A 15619-nucleotide genomic window follows, 5' to 3' on the forward strand; every position below is an offset into this window, starting at 1 on the left:
ACCCGGACCTATATTGCCTACCCATCGACGACATATCACATTCAATATCAACAACGTATCAAAAATATTGTAATATTCACTTTTATCAATTTTCGATTCTCGTCCCCAAATTTATTTCAAACAATATGATTAAACATGCTTCGATTTATCAATTCACTTTTCAAAGTCCGAAACCTACATCAACCAACACATAACACATATTCGAACATACCAAACACGCAACAAATAAGTCATCCACACCCACAACATCACGAAAAGTCAAAAATAAATTAAAGATTCGGTTAGAAGAAATGAACCTCGATGAAATTAATCCTTGTCGATAATAAAGAAATCCGAAGACCAAAATACTCAATCGGAGAACCTCGATTGAGATGAATCCAACTCGGTAGAGAGAAAAGCTAATAGGACAACTTCAAAACCAGTGAGACAAACTTTGTTATACGAAAACACAACCAAGAACGACGACGCGATTCGATAAAGACAACTCGAAATCTAATATCGACGACGAACCAAGAAATAGACGAAACCAAGACCCCCAATCAAACAACAGGAACCCAAAACCCAGACGCAGATCGAGCTCCGGTGAGCTCCGGTGACGGAGAGAATGGCAGCGGTACCTGTTCTCCGGTGGTAACCGAAGCTGTTTTGCCGGCTGGGTGAGCTGCGGCTGGAGCCAGTGGTCGATGCGCCGCAGTCGGAGCAGCGACTGCTGGCGGCGGAGCAGCAGCTGGTTTTGCTTTCTTCTTCGACGATGATGGGGGTTTTATTGGTGACGGCGGTGACAAATCTAGACGGTGATGGAGAAGCGATGTGGCACCATCGCTGGCGTCGGAATTAGTGCGTCACCAGAGATGGCTTTCGCTGGTGGAGGGGGGGTCTCGCCGGTGACGGCGAGAGAGGGCGGCGAACAGAGCTTTTCTTTTTCGGTTTTGGAGAGAGAGTAGAGAGAGAGTCAGCTCATTTTTTTTCTTTTCTGTCTATGCTCTTTGTTTGTTACTGTGTATATATATATATATTGTGTTTTTTTTTCTTTTTGGTCCTTTTTTTTTGGACAAGAAAAAGAGGGGGGTGACATGGGGTAGGGTTAGGTAGGGGTAGGGAGGTAGGGTATGGGGTGGTGAGATGGTGATTTGTCATTTTCTTATTGGAGATGGTTGTTAGGGTGTTAAAAGAATAAAAGTTTGTTAGGGATTTTGTTAAGAGTTATTTTTTGTATTTTTTGTGGGATGTAATCACGTGGGTGAGGGTACATGATATGATAAGGTAGAAATGAATAAAATCGAACTTCTGAGGGGGGCAAAATTACGTGTCTACACATAAGAGGAAAAAAAAAGAGGAGAAACCTATTTGTGAGAGAGTGAGACGAATTGAGAACTAATCCAAAATTCGTTGAGAATTTTAAAAGAAAAGAGAGCAAAAAATGAGAATAAAATGGATAAGATAAATTTATTTTGAATTTACAAAAGACAAACCAATGCCTTTGACGCTAGGTAAGTTTAGACGCGTTTAAAATATTCGTCTCAATTAAGAATGGGCTTACGCATCTTTCTGAGACATTTTAAAATTCAAGGATGCAATAATGCACCTTGACAAATATTTTTCTAAAATTAATTTACACTAATTTAATATAAGAGATGTAGACAAATATTTTTGGTATAATAGAAATGAGTGAATTTAGGCCTTAACACAATTTATCAAATAGTCTTAGTCAAGATAAGTCAATAAAAGCGACCGTGCTACAACCACCTTCCACTCGATCAACGGAATTCCTTACCCAGTCTTCTGTTTTTGCAAACCAACAAAGAGTCATTTTCTTTTGACTAGGGATTCAATAAGATAACTTGGAACACCATAACTCAATTCCAAGTGGCGACTCTGAAAATGATAAAAATAATTCCTATTCAAAATCGTCACTTTAGTTGGAAAAAACCCTTCGACTTCGATGCCTCAAGCGAAAAAGGGGTGTGACAATTATGTCTATCATCTAATGATGCCCAAATAAAATTAAAATCTCCATAAAAGTAACTATAAAGTTTGGCCACTTATTAACCAAAAATAATTAATCAAAATACTCTAATAAATCTGCCCAATTCATAAGAAAACACACAATAATTATAAATTAGAGAAGAAATTTATCGAACAAAAATCTTGAAGCAACAAAGAAGAACGAAAAAAAATGTAAAGAGAGAAGCAAGAAAAACTTTATGGGTCTTCTCAAGAAACAAGATGAAGATTTGCGGAGATAAAGTTCTTCACCTCCCTAATTCTCAAGGAAGAATAGAAATAAATTTGTACAAAAAGCTTCTATTAATATTGAATAGAAAGCTGATGATTGAGAGGATTGAGGTGAAAAAGAGTTATCGTGATGATGATGTTGTTGTTGTTGCTGTAATTGATGTTGTTGTTGGGTTATGGCGATGGAGAAGAAGCTGTCAATGGAGAAGAAGGAATTTTTTAAATTATTTTACAAATAAATTACACATGGCAGCTTTTAATTGATAATTTAAGTCAACTTTTGACCTTTCACGCGTCTGCTGTGCGTGTCTACACGTAGAGGCAAAAATTATTTCAAAATGGTGTATTTATAACAATATAAGTAAGATTCGTGAAGTAATAGGTCGGAAGTATAGTTTAGGTGTCTTTTTGAAAAAGTCAGACAACATCAAGAGGGACTTTATGTATTTTCTTTTTTTTTCTACATACAAAAACATTTTGTGATGCTAGAGATTCAATGCTAACACTGTATTTGTTTTGATTTTCTTAAAAATTAAGCCGTTTGAATCTGAAGACACATCTGAATATTAATATATTGTTTCTAAATCTAAATACCAAATGATTAAGATTTGTTTTGCTTTTCTTAAAGATTAAGCTGTTTGAATCTGAAGGCACATCTGAATATTAATATATTATTTCTAAATCTAAATACTAAATGATTAAGACTGCTTATTTTTAACATCTGAATATACATAATTTATTTATATATTTGTAATAAATACACAATTCAAATTTAAAAATTGATAAAATATTTTATCAAATAAGTATTGAAGTTTGAAGTTAAATTCAATTTATTCAGTGATTTTTGTTGACAAATAAGATATATGCTTATGTTTGTGTTGAAATTTCTTTGTTAGTATAATCTGGACCTTTTATTTAACTTTTATTTTAGTTTAGTAAATTTTATTTGTTAAGATTGAAAAGTACCTGATGCAACACCTATAACATGGGAAATCCATAAGGAATTGTTGTGACAATATCAATTTCATTAGGAATTAAATTGGATTTTTCAAAAAGTAAAGCTATGAATTATAATCAAGTTTCTCTATGAGTGAAATTGTGTAAATTTTATTTTGAAAAATAAATTTTTACCCAAGAAAAATCATCACGCTAACTAAATAGGAAAATAGTTTATGGTTGATGTTATATAAAGGTAGAAAGAATAAACTGGTTTAGTACTCATCTCTAAATGCATTAGAAGGGAGCGAAAAGTGATATGGAGGATAATCAGCAAGGGCGGAGTCAAGTTGAATTGAGGGGTCATTCGAACATACTTCAATGAATGATTACACTGTTTATACATGATTATAATTATTTTTAGGTATATATAGTATATTTTGTCTAATGGTAGAAAGAAAGAGCAGGTTACAACTCAATGATCAACTCTTTATGCTTAGGTCCATCTTACCCAAAATAAGCAAGGTGATTGATTAATTGCTTGTTACTTAACTTCTGTTAATTAAATTACAATGGTTGGTGCAGTTGTTATATTATGTAATGGTCAAACCCATTGACAACCCCCTAAACTTGGCACCATCTTTCACTTTGGCACCTCAAGTGGACATTGTTCACTTTTGGCACCTCAAGTAACCATAAAATGTGTCATTTTGACACCTTTCGACATTAGCACTGATGCGTGTATCTCACTCGCTGCCAACATGGAGAAAACGGCTAATTGATTTGTGCCAACTCATTTAAATTGCCACATCACTATATGCACCTATAATTTTATTTTTTGAAAAAAAATTAAAACACATGAAATTTATGTCCAATAAATTAATGACACATATTTTTTTTATCAATAATTACAAAAAAGCCTCCAACAATATCTTCCCCACCCAACCTTCTTAACCTCTAAATTTGGTCGTGGCAAATTCACATGTGAACGGATAATAGGCTTCCACAACACAACAGTATCCTTATACTTATTATAATCACCAGACAAACAAATAAGGCCGTTACAACAACCAACAATTCTTAAGTACTCATTATAACTTGTCTTTGGACATTCCATGGCTGCAAAATCTCAACAGTATCCATGTTTTTGTTAATTAATTTTTTTCTAATTTTTTAAAAAATTAAGGCTCAAATATGTCAATAAAGCTCAAGAAAATGGAAATTTTGGTGACACCAAAGAATTCCGACGATTGCCATAACTGCAAATTTCTCACTTAAAAAGACTCATTAATGGAGGTTAAAGAAGTTGATTCTTGGTTTAACCATTCTTTTTTTTCTTTGTTAATTCAATCAATCAAGGAAAAATTAGCATAGACATGTGTTAAGAAAAGGAAAAAAATGGTGAAAAATTAATGGGTTGAAAGAGTGAAGAAGAAAGAGAAGAAAGATGAAAAAATTATAAAAATATCCCTGCCACACGCCCAAAAGCAAGTGTGATACACTCTCTTTGCTGAATCAGTAAAAGGTATCAAAATGACACACTTTATGGCTACTTGAGGTGCCAAAAATAAACAACGTCCACTTGAGGTGTCAAAGTGAAAGATAGTGCCAAGTTTAGGGGGTGTCGATGGGTTTGACCTTATGTAATTGATTTGGCAGTGGATAGAACATTCATACTTGGGGACACCAATGATTACATGAAGGAGCTCTTAGATAAAATTAACATATTACGTAAAGAAAATGAGATGCAAGACAAAAATAAGGACATAAAATTAGTGGGAAATATTTCTACTTTTAGTGTTTGAACAATATGCTATTATTCTTATAAAAGTTGAAAGACTAATCTATTCATTCTCATATTTCTAAATTATTAAAGTGTCTGACAAATTTTTTTGGAGAATTGAAATAAAAGTATATTTCAAAAAATAATTAACATTCTTTCAAAATTACATGTTTAAACAAAACATGATAATTATGGTTCAGAATAAAATTAATGAAACTATACTAATTTTTTATAAAATATTCTAAAAAAATGCACTCTTTAAAATTTAAATTATACGTATGTTTAGGGCCATTCATTATTATTCCATCTACTTAGAATTGCGTAAGGTGGTTATAAAAATGTTCTTGATAGTGAGTAACAACCCCAAATGAGCTCTACTCGACGCAAATCTGGATTAATTATTCTCCAATGTAATTTCGAACACCGAATGAGCTCTATTTGACCGTAGATGTTGATCTAAAATTTTTCTTTCCTTCCAAATTGAGACAATAATTTGATTATTAGTTTCTTAATTAGAATGATTGAGCAATTTATGCTATAAAGACCCAATTGGTGATTAAATATTTGAATCCTGTTACTGAGTGCACATAGAGCGTATCACTTCTTTTGCGTTTTGATTAAGAAAGAGCTAATGATATCTAGAAAAAGTAATTGTATATTCCTTTCATTTCAAAATACTTGACGTTCTTTCTAAAAATATTTATTTAAATATAGTTGTTTCATTTGTGAAATTAAGAAAATTTTATTATATTCTTTCAATACTATCCTTATTATTAAATAACTATACAAAAGTATATATACTTAAATTTATATTCTCAAAGCATAATTAATAAGACTAATATGATAAAATAAAGTCCTAGTCTATAAGCTAAGGATCAACTATTTTAAAATGAAGGGAGTACGTAGTAGTACTCCGAACTAACTAGACTCCACTAGAGGGTTCAATGTAGTAAATGGATTGTTGACTGTCTCGATTAAATATCAAGTGTACAACTATTGATTAAGGGATGATTGGTAAAGTGTATAAGAATAGTATCGAATATAGTATATGAATAATATTGGACTGGTAGTGTTGAGACTAAATATAATTAATTATTTATTTTTATTTTTATACTTACTCAATAAATATAAATATGAAGATATTCTCTGAGGACTCTCGACATGAAATCAGGTAGATTTGAAGTTAAAATTTTGTTTGGATTGACAATTTGAATTATTTAAGTTGTGTTTTTTCTCATAAGTAAAAAGGCCACAATTTGTAAAACTATGAGAAGTTCTCCAACTTTTATACAATACTATAACCAAATGAGCAAAACATAGTTCACAGATAAAGTATCGACGACAACAAACTAATTTTTTTGATTGGAAATATTTTATATGTCTTCTAAATATTTAAAGTTTTTTACTTTTACTAATACACGGAAGCATTTTAAGACCAAAAGTAATTTTGTTACAATGTTACCTAGATTTCAAATATAGAACATGTCTATATTTGAATTAACTATCAAATTTTAGAATTTTGAATCTCAAAACTACAACAGTGCCACATAAATTTAGAGAATGATTTTTGTTTGTCAGTTTTGAATTGACACTAATTTTTCATTTAAAAAAAGTAATAAATATTTTTGAACTTTTTGGTGTTCAATTAAACATTTAGAGAATATGTTAAAATATTCTTAAATTAATCAAGGATAGTCTCAATAACACTAAAATGTTCAAGAAGTATAATTATCTAAAATGTCTCCCATTTTGATAAAAATATAGAACCTAAGAAAACAAATAGCTCTCTATTAAAAATAAAGTGCTTTTATACTTACAAAAAAAAATTATTAGGTATGATTTTATACATTAATATCCTTAAACTTATTTATTACTGATAAAATATAATATTTCTTTTGCCAGAGGAAAAATTTAAAGTAGATGTATGTCGTAATATATTTTACTAACAAATATATGGTACACGTGCAATACATGTACTCTAAACTATATAAAATGTCTAGAATATTGTAATTAATCAAATATAACCTCAATAACACTTATCCAATAGTTGATTAAAGTTATGCAGGTATAAGTGATACATGAATTGGTGATACAAGAATCAATATATTATTTTATGCAGCATAAAAGGTGGAATAAGTTATACATGAATAACTTAGGAGGATAGTTTAACTGTAAATCAAACATTATATAAATTTTATATATTAATAACTTGTTTCTTATTCCTACTAAACATTATAACCTTATTTCTTATTCACCTACCAAACATTGTATAAGTTATACATAGTTTAAATAAATGAATAACTCTACTCTTATCCAACAACCTAACAACACCTAACATCTTCAAAATGTATAATCATCTAAAATGGCCTCAATTTTAATAAAAATGTACACTCTTGAGGAAAAAAAAACAACTCTTCATTCAAATAAAGTGCTTTTATAATTAAGAAATAAGTATAATTACTAAATATTGTATAGAATGTCTAAGTTCGGGTTGTCATTAATTCGGAAAATCTCAACATATAGAAATAAATTTAAATGGAAGAGTTTATTTTGACTACGTTGTGACTTATTATGTTCCGCTTTAACTATATTTCTTTTATCTTCAAAATTTTACGTCATATTTTTGAAATTTTTATACTTAATAAAATAACATGGGCATAATAATTTATTTTGTATATGCATTTATTATTAATAAATACTTGATACACGTGCAACACGTAGTCTAAACTAGTGACATGATACGTTAAAGAATGCTAATTGCTACACTATTAGGTCTTCCAAAAATAACTTTTAAGTAATTGCCCATAATAAGTGACATAAATAACTTGAAGACAAATAACTCACTATAACTAAGTCAAATATACTGGAACATGAAAACATTTTTGCCCCAAAAATGCACATGTAATTTTCAACTCGAAAAGAAAAAGAATATTTCCACCAACCCAAAAATTGGTAATCATGATCACTAGAAATGTTGAACACAACTTGATCCAATTGAGAATAATGGAAGAAACCATACATTATAATACCCTCACAAAGAGCCCATACATTATATTACCCTCACAAAGGAAAAAACACACTTTAAAACCAACTATATATCCAATAACCAACAAAGAAAAAAAAATTCAGTATACTTACAATTATATCAACATATGAAAATGAAAGAAACAATGTTATGTTCACTAATTGTTCTAGTATTTGTCGGATTTGTGACTATGGAAAATATTATCCCTTTGAAATCACTTATTTGCTATCAAGCCCAAGATTTATTATCACCATGCCAACCATTTCTGTTGGGTTGTAGAGAAAATATTACAGCAAAGTGTTGTCAAGGTTCTCAAATGTTGGCTAGTCTTGTGAAAAATAGTACAATTGATGATGTTAAAGATTTATGCAAGTGTCTTCAGAAAACTGGTAATTCTTCTATAATTGATGTTAAAAAGGGAAGAAAACTTTTCAAGGTTTGTAAAATCAAGAGAGTTCCTATTGGTCCACAAGTGGATTGTGACAGCCTGACAGGTAACAAATTTTTTCTCCATTACTTTCGGGTTTAAGTTACATATATCACTTTTATAAGTAGTTGGATTGATTTATCAGATTATCACTCAGCTGCTAATCAAAAAAAAAAAAATGATCACTCAACTAAGGAGTAATAAGTTTTATTTTAGAAAGTCATATTTCATTTAGATACCAACTTTTCTAAACAAATAAAGTGTCTTTTTTAAATGATAAGTATTAGTTGAATGACCACATGAAATTAACTCGAAAATAAATTTTATACCATGAGGTCCCTTTTCCGGCTATTATAAGTTGTATTTTAAAATTGTAAACCTCATATTTCTTTGGGTGACCCGTGACCTGATAGCGTAAAACTTTTTTTAAATAATTTCTTTTGTCTACTTAATTTTGATCCCATTTTTTCTCCTTTTCTGTTATACCAAAAAGGTTCTACAGAGAAAAAGAACTTTATTAATTTCAATTAGGAAAACAAAAAAGAATCAAGGTTTTGGTGCTTTTAAGGTTCCTTGAGGCGTTAAATAAACAATCAACTAGTTCCCAAGTGAAGTTTTAGAGTTTATTTAGCCAAACTTTTCATGTTATTAAGGTAACTTGAGGCGTTACATAACCAATCAACTAGCTCCCAAGTGAAGTTTTAGAGTTTATTTGGCCAAGCTTTTTTAAATGATTTATTGTAAAAGTACATTTACCAAAATAGCTTTTCAGATAATTCTCTTTTGGATAAAAGCACTTTCTGTTTGACAAACTTATTGGAGAATAGTCATGTTAAATTTAATTACCTAGTAAACTATAAAACATAAATAAGGGATATATATAAAGTTTTTGATTAAAATAAATATAATTAAACCAAAAAGGGAAAAGTAGAAAAGTATTATACTTATATTTGTGAGACATATGAATTAAATATATGAAGATTTAAAGATCTGAGTATTTGAAGATATGAAGATTTCAAGATTTGAAGATCCGAAGATATGAAGATTTGAAGATTGTATTAAATTACAATGATGTTTGCAATATGAATTAAAAATGTATTGTCCCTGCATTATAATTGTATCATAAGTGTGTTGTAAGAAGGCATTATGGCTATATTATATGTATTGATGCTAAGAAAATTGTGATGTTTGCACAATGTCCTAAATATGTATCATGACAGTATTTTAAATGAATTATAAGTGGCTTAAAGAAAATTCATGTTGGTATCACTAAGAAAGCTTATTTTGCAATATATATTAAATTTGTATTGAATATATATATCACTAAGAAAGCATAGTCTACAATATGTGTTAAATTCGTACTAAGAGTGTATAATAAATGTAGATACACATTCGTTTTTATTATTAAAGTGTTATATATATGTTAATAACAACATATAGTCGAATTCATAACAATGTATAATATTGAGTTCAAAATTTATTTCAACTATAATTTATATTCAATACAACTTTGATACAACTTTAATACAATCTTCAAGTCCTAAGATCTTTAAACCTTCAAATCTTTGAATCTAATTCTTCAAATCCAACATACTTAAAATCACTCCGCTTAACACCTAATTTTTGAATTTGTACAAAAAATAGATTATAGTTATGGAGGGAGAGAGAGAAATTGGGCTCAAATGGCAAATATTGACGAAGAGAGGAATATGTTGTAGAGCATTCTGGGAAAAACTTTACGAAAAGAGAAAGAGAGAGAAAGACAAGCGAATGCATAAAGAGAGAATGTGTGTGACGATCCTAAAGTTGAGGTCATGATACCTACCTCTATCCAGTCTTGATAGGTAAGCCGAAGAACCAACAAAAGAAAGAAATTTGATAATGAACAAAATAAATAAATCCGAAACTTCTCAAATGAAGTCGGGTCATACATGTAAATACTGTAACTGAAAGAAATACATATATCCCCCAAAATACGGTGTCATAAATAAAAAGAACATCTAATATATAGTCCAAAAATTGAAAATGCAAAATGTTTGTCTCCGAATAATAATAAAGACAAGATAAAGATAGAGGGAGGCTGGAACAAAACTCTGAACAAGGAGCTCACTAGGTACTTCGAAAGTTAACATAAAGATAGATGGAGTCTGGAACAAAGCTCTGAACAAGGAGCTCACTAGGTACTCCGAAAGTTAAATGTCACTACACAAATTAGCCAACATAGCTAGTACTCATACTAGGATCTGCGCTGAAAGGGCACAGTAGGAGTGATTATGGTCCACTTGTACTCAGTAGGTATTATAGACCAACTAAACAAAGTAGAAAATAATACAAGTAAAAGATATTATGAGCACGTTGCCTGTAAACAGAAAAGTTCCCAAATGATAGCTCACACTATCTCCACTAACAATTCTATAATATAATAAGGCAAAAAGAAAAATTACACACAAAACATATATAAGAAAAATAAACACTCATCAACAACTACATAAAATAAGTACAAAGGATGCAAATATGATGAAATGCAATGCAATGATGGTGGAACTTTTGTATACACCTTCCAAGCCTCAATGCTTTAGGACTGGACCCATGGGAGTTAGCAACTCATATACGTTTATAATCTCAATCTCATATCTCAATAAGCCTTTCCGACACATTCATTGGTATAGAAATTTTATAAGATATCTCATTTTATGTCAAAATAAGTATTTCTCAATCGACCTTACTGGCACATCCTTCGGTATATGCATTTTATAAGATGTCTCATTTTCTGTCAAAAATAGTTGTTTCTTAATGGTATCAATCTCATGAGTGTGTATAGATGAAATAAGAATGTTCTTTTGCAGCCAATCAGTATGAGGATAATGATCACATAATTTATACGTCAAAAGAAAGCTAATGATACCCATATTAGCTATATTTGAATCAAGTCCAAAATTACTTCAAAAATTAAGTTTGAAAATGAAGAGGATAAAACCATAATTTTTATTTTAGAAACATGTACACAAAGCCAAAAAGAGTCGATATTTGTAAACCCAAAGAAAAAATATAGTTGAAATTGCTGTTCAAACTGATGAAAAATTATTTTAAGAGTTTACACAAAAAATCTCCTAATTCTAGTTTGAAAACAAGATTAAAGGGTATTTTTGAAGATATAATCAATAAAAATTAATGGGAATAAGATCTTGGAGCTTGCCCAAGCTCAAATGTTGAAGAAAACCCTAGACATCACCCTTTTCCAAAGCTCTCAAGTTCATAGATAGTAAAATAACAATAAATAGGGGGACTTATACTGTTTAGTGAATAGTACCTCATGATGGTAGTCAACCCTTTGGATTTGCGAGGGTCAATAATAGTTAAGACATTAAGTTATCCTTCACAGTCGATTAGCCTCTTGCATTAGCAAAGGCTAATGATTCGAACCCTTTTATTTGCGAGGGTACGATTGCATTTTCTATGAAGGAAGAATCTGATCCAAACTTGACAACCCTTTACAATCGCGTCTACCACCTTACGATCGTGATGAAGGACACCATACCTCTCCACATTGCGGTCAGTGGCCTGCATTCATGAAGAAGGAAATATCAGGCCCCAGATATCAATAACTTTGCTGATTTTGCATGATTTTAATTACTCCAAAAAAACCCTAGAAATTTATTCGGGACCTACAACAATAAACCAAATATTCTACTATATTATTTTCGATGTTCTGAACTTAATGATAGTGTCATAGTTTCAAAAAGAGATCGTTTACAATAAATTATCTCATAGAGCCCTACTTTGGCTTATTTTACTAGTTTCTGAATGAAGGGTCGAAATGCAAAATAAAGTTTTGAGACCCAAACTAACTACGCTCTGATCTTAGGTGGATTTATGTACCTAAGTGTTATATCTATGCTTGTTTAGCTTTGTTTTGTGGACTTTTTGTGTGCGTAATGAGGTTATATTCGTATAATTGAGCATCTAAATATTAAATACTTATTTATGATATTTAAGGTGTGTTCAAAACATGTTTGGAATCAAAATTATCACTTAGAGTTTAGACGAGAAAACTAATGTTACTAGCTTGAGCTATGTGTTGTTCTAGTGTTTCTCTATAGATTCTATTATGTTGTGTGCACTAATTCGTCTTGTTTGATGTTATAGGAGACCATGGATGATATTAAGATCATTTTTGGGAAGATAAAAAAGATGAATTGGAAGTGAAAAGACACCCAAAAAGTGAGAAATGCAAAGGCAAAAGGAAGGAGCAACCAATGATAAAATCTGAAATTTCTGAGTACATGGACGTGTCACGGCCTCAGACCTCTGAGATAAGGGAATGATACTCACTTAGACACAAAATAAATGTATAAAAAATAATGTGCATCAGAATTAAGGGTGTACCACGCCCCAAAATGTGGAGCAACACCAACGTGACACGTCCAAGGTCACAAAACAACCAACTTTTGTCCTAGTATAAATAAAATACTTCTATCTTGTTGTACATACCTTGGACGACTTTTGGGGATTGAAATATACCCAAGGAGGATTATTTTAGGGTTCCTAATCTTTTTTTATGTTTAATTTTGATTTTTATTTATGAATTTCTTAATTGTAATTTGTTGTAAATCCATGAGTGGCTAAACACCCTTATCTAGGGTTGAGGCCAAGAACATGATTGATTATGCTTTCAATTGAGTTTGTAAGATTTAAGTTTAGGATAGGAATATACTTAATTCTCCCTATTTGGTTCATATACGGGATGAATATAATTCATTTAACTTAGTTCTCGCATCTCCGCTCAATGATGTAGTTGTTAGGCTAAGTTAGATGAACGATTAGAGGCTGGAAGACCATAGTCATGCTATCAACCCCGTGAATCAACAACCAAAGTAATCAACTAAAATAATGAGATTGTATGGCTAAGTAGGATTATTCGTAGTGCCTTGACCCTGAATTTCTCCCCATTATTATCTCCAACACTTTACGTTATCGCATTATTTACGGTTACTTTTAATTCCCAAATTTCAAACATTATTGGTGACATTCACACTTGTTTGATATTAGTAGTGAAGCTAGAATTGGATTGTTGTTAAACCAAGTCCCCGTGGGATCGATACTTGAATTTTAAAGCCCACTTTACTACTTGAGTGACCACGTGCACTTGTGTGTGCGCTAGGATGCAACATGCTCCAAACCTAAAATCGACATTTTCAATCTAATGGGACTGGCCAAATCACAATCCAGCATTTGAAACTCAAAATGTTGAGCAAAGTCAGACCAATGACTTTTAAAGTCTCTAATAGTCTCAAACTCCTTCAAATCACTCTCAAATACATCGGGGACCATGCTACCCATCCCCACAACTCAAAAATGACATGTAACGATTATAAAGAAGGCAAAGTATTTAAAACACATAAAAGGAAAAAAATCACTACCATGGTTGTTATAAAGAGACTATATCAGTCCTTAAAGTGATTTTTTTATTTTGGTGTATTTTGATCATTCTACACTTGTCATTACCCAAATTAGAGTCCGTGATGACACCGATCACACCCTTTGATATTGGTAAGATTATCCCAATCTAAACTCAATAATCAAAGTAAATCAGAAGCGAAAGAAGAAGATGTAAAAATCTCAAAAGATATAAAAATAAAATAAAATCCTCAAAGATACATCTCGCGCCTGGTTGCCACTAGTACAAACCTCTATTACAGAATCATATCAATAGTGTAAAGTATCTTAAATATGGATAAATCATAAATAAAATAGGAGATATTCGAGTAAGTTCTGAGATTCATCTGCCTTTACCTCAGTCTCTGTAGTGCCAATGGCGAGAGAACACAAACTGTGCTCCACTACTTAAATCACTACCTGTACAAGTAGTGAAAAAGAAAAGTAAAAGCAAGGATGAGTATGAAATACACGTACTTAACAATCGTCATCGATAATCGATTCTAATCTAAAGTGATGGTGAGGACCACCACCTTAACTATCCAATTAACTCTTAATAAACCTACAAACAGTCAAACGCCAAACGCCACCCAACAAATAGGCAAACCCACAGAAATAGCTAAAGAAATATCAATAAACAGAATAGGCAAATTAATCCAGGTGAATCAAGACTTATTATTTTATGATCAACAAGTAAAGAAAGTCAACTTAAGAGGGAGACTGTAATACACTGTGTCTTTGAGTTTACCATGGAACCTATGACTCACTCATCAAGTCGTTAAGATTCCTTATGAGTCATGAGAAGTAATCGTAGCCGAGACAGTGTGGGGTGGTTGAGGTTCTGCTTTGGTTATGAATCATGCTAAGCAAGTCGTAGTGAGACTATATGAGTTATGGTCCAGTCGTAATCTGCTCAGTGAGAAAGCCAAATAGTTTTGGTCTCATGACAACTCAACCCTATAAGTCATTACGAGTCTATATGAGTCATATAGTGGGAGTCGTAGAGATAACAGTATAGGACTCATAAGTTTCTGATCAGGTTACAATTGGAGGGCACAAGTTGTATTGACTGACTACTAGTCGCAGGGTATGACTCGTAGATAGATCAGTAAGTACCCTTCCTATTACTACCAAGATTATGAGTCAATGGGAAAACTCGTAAAAAAATGTCATGAGTCATAAGGTGACTCATGAGACTGACCGTCAAGTTTCTATTTGTTCAGTTAAGGGGCCTTTTGGTCTTTTCTCCTTTTAAAACTCACAACCTAGGACTTAAAACATACAAGAGGTGTTATTTTTCCCCATTCTTAATTAGTTAACAATGTTCCTTCTTCTCCCACCCTCAAGAACATCAAGACTAGGGTTTCTTCTTCAAAATCATCTCTCAAGTTCCCAAGTCTAAGTTCCCTTCAAGGAAATCAAGCAAGTCTAGGTATGTGGTGTTTAAGCAAGGGTAATAGTTTGTCTTTGTGCCCCAAAACTCAATTTAAAAGTTGAATTTATATATTTTCAATTAGGGTTCATACCCAATTCTCATATTCATGAAGTTATGACATCATCATGTGAATTTAAAGGTTAAAGTGCACAAGAGTCTGCCTTTATTCATGTTTTACTTACAATATTACTATTATGATATGATTTCATTTTCTTGACTTGAAGTTTGATGAATTGTCAGAATTCTAACTTGAGTTTTGAGCATGATACTTTGCTAGAAGTTTCTACAAAAGAATGCATGAATTCCAGCACTTAAGTACAAGTTGTTGAGTCCCAAGAAGTT

At 31.5% G+C, this 15619-nt stretch overlaps 1 protein-coding gene across 1 annotated transcript; it reads left to right on the forward strand.

Moving 5' to 3' along the window:
* Nucleotides 1–7853: 7853 nt before the first annotated feature.
* On the forward strand, nt 7854–9660 carry LOC124897284 (non-specific lipid-transfer protein-like). Its single transcript, XM_047410260.1, has 2 exons — nt 7854–8473; nt 9411–9660. The coding sequence occupies exons 1-2, from the start codon at nt 8107–8109 to the stop codon at nt 9446–9448; spliced, it is 405 nt and encodes a 134-aa protein (XP_047266216.1). The 5' UTR covers nt 7854–8106; the 3' UTR covers nt 9449–9660.
* The last annotated feature ends 5959 nt before the right edge of the window (nt 9661–15619 follow it).

Source organism: Capsicum annuum, chromosome 3, assembly GCF_002878395.1.
Source record: "Capsicum annuum cultivar UCD-10X-F1 chromosome 3, UCD10Xv1.1, whole genome shotgun sequence".
Taxonomy (NCBI): domain Eukaryota; kingdom Viridiplantae; phylum Streptophyta; class Magnoliopsida; order Solanales; family Solanaceae; genus Capsicum; species Capsicum annuum.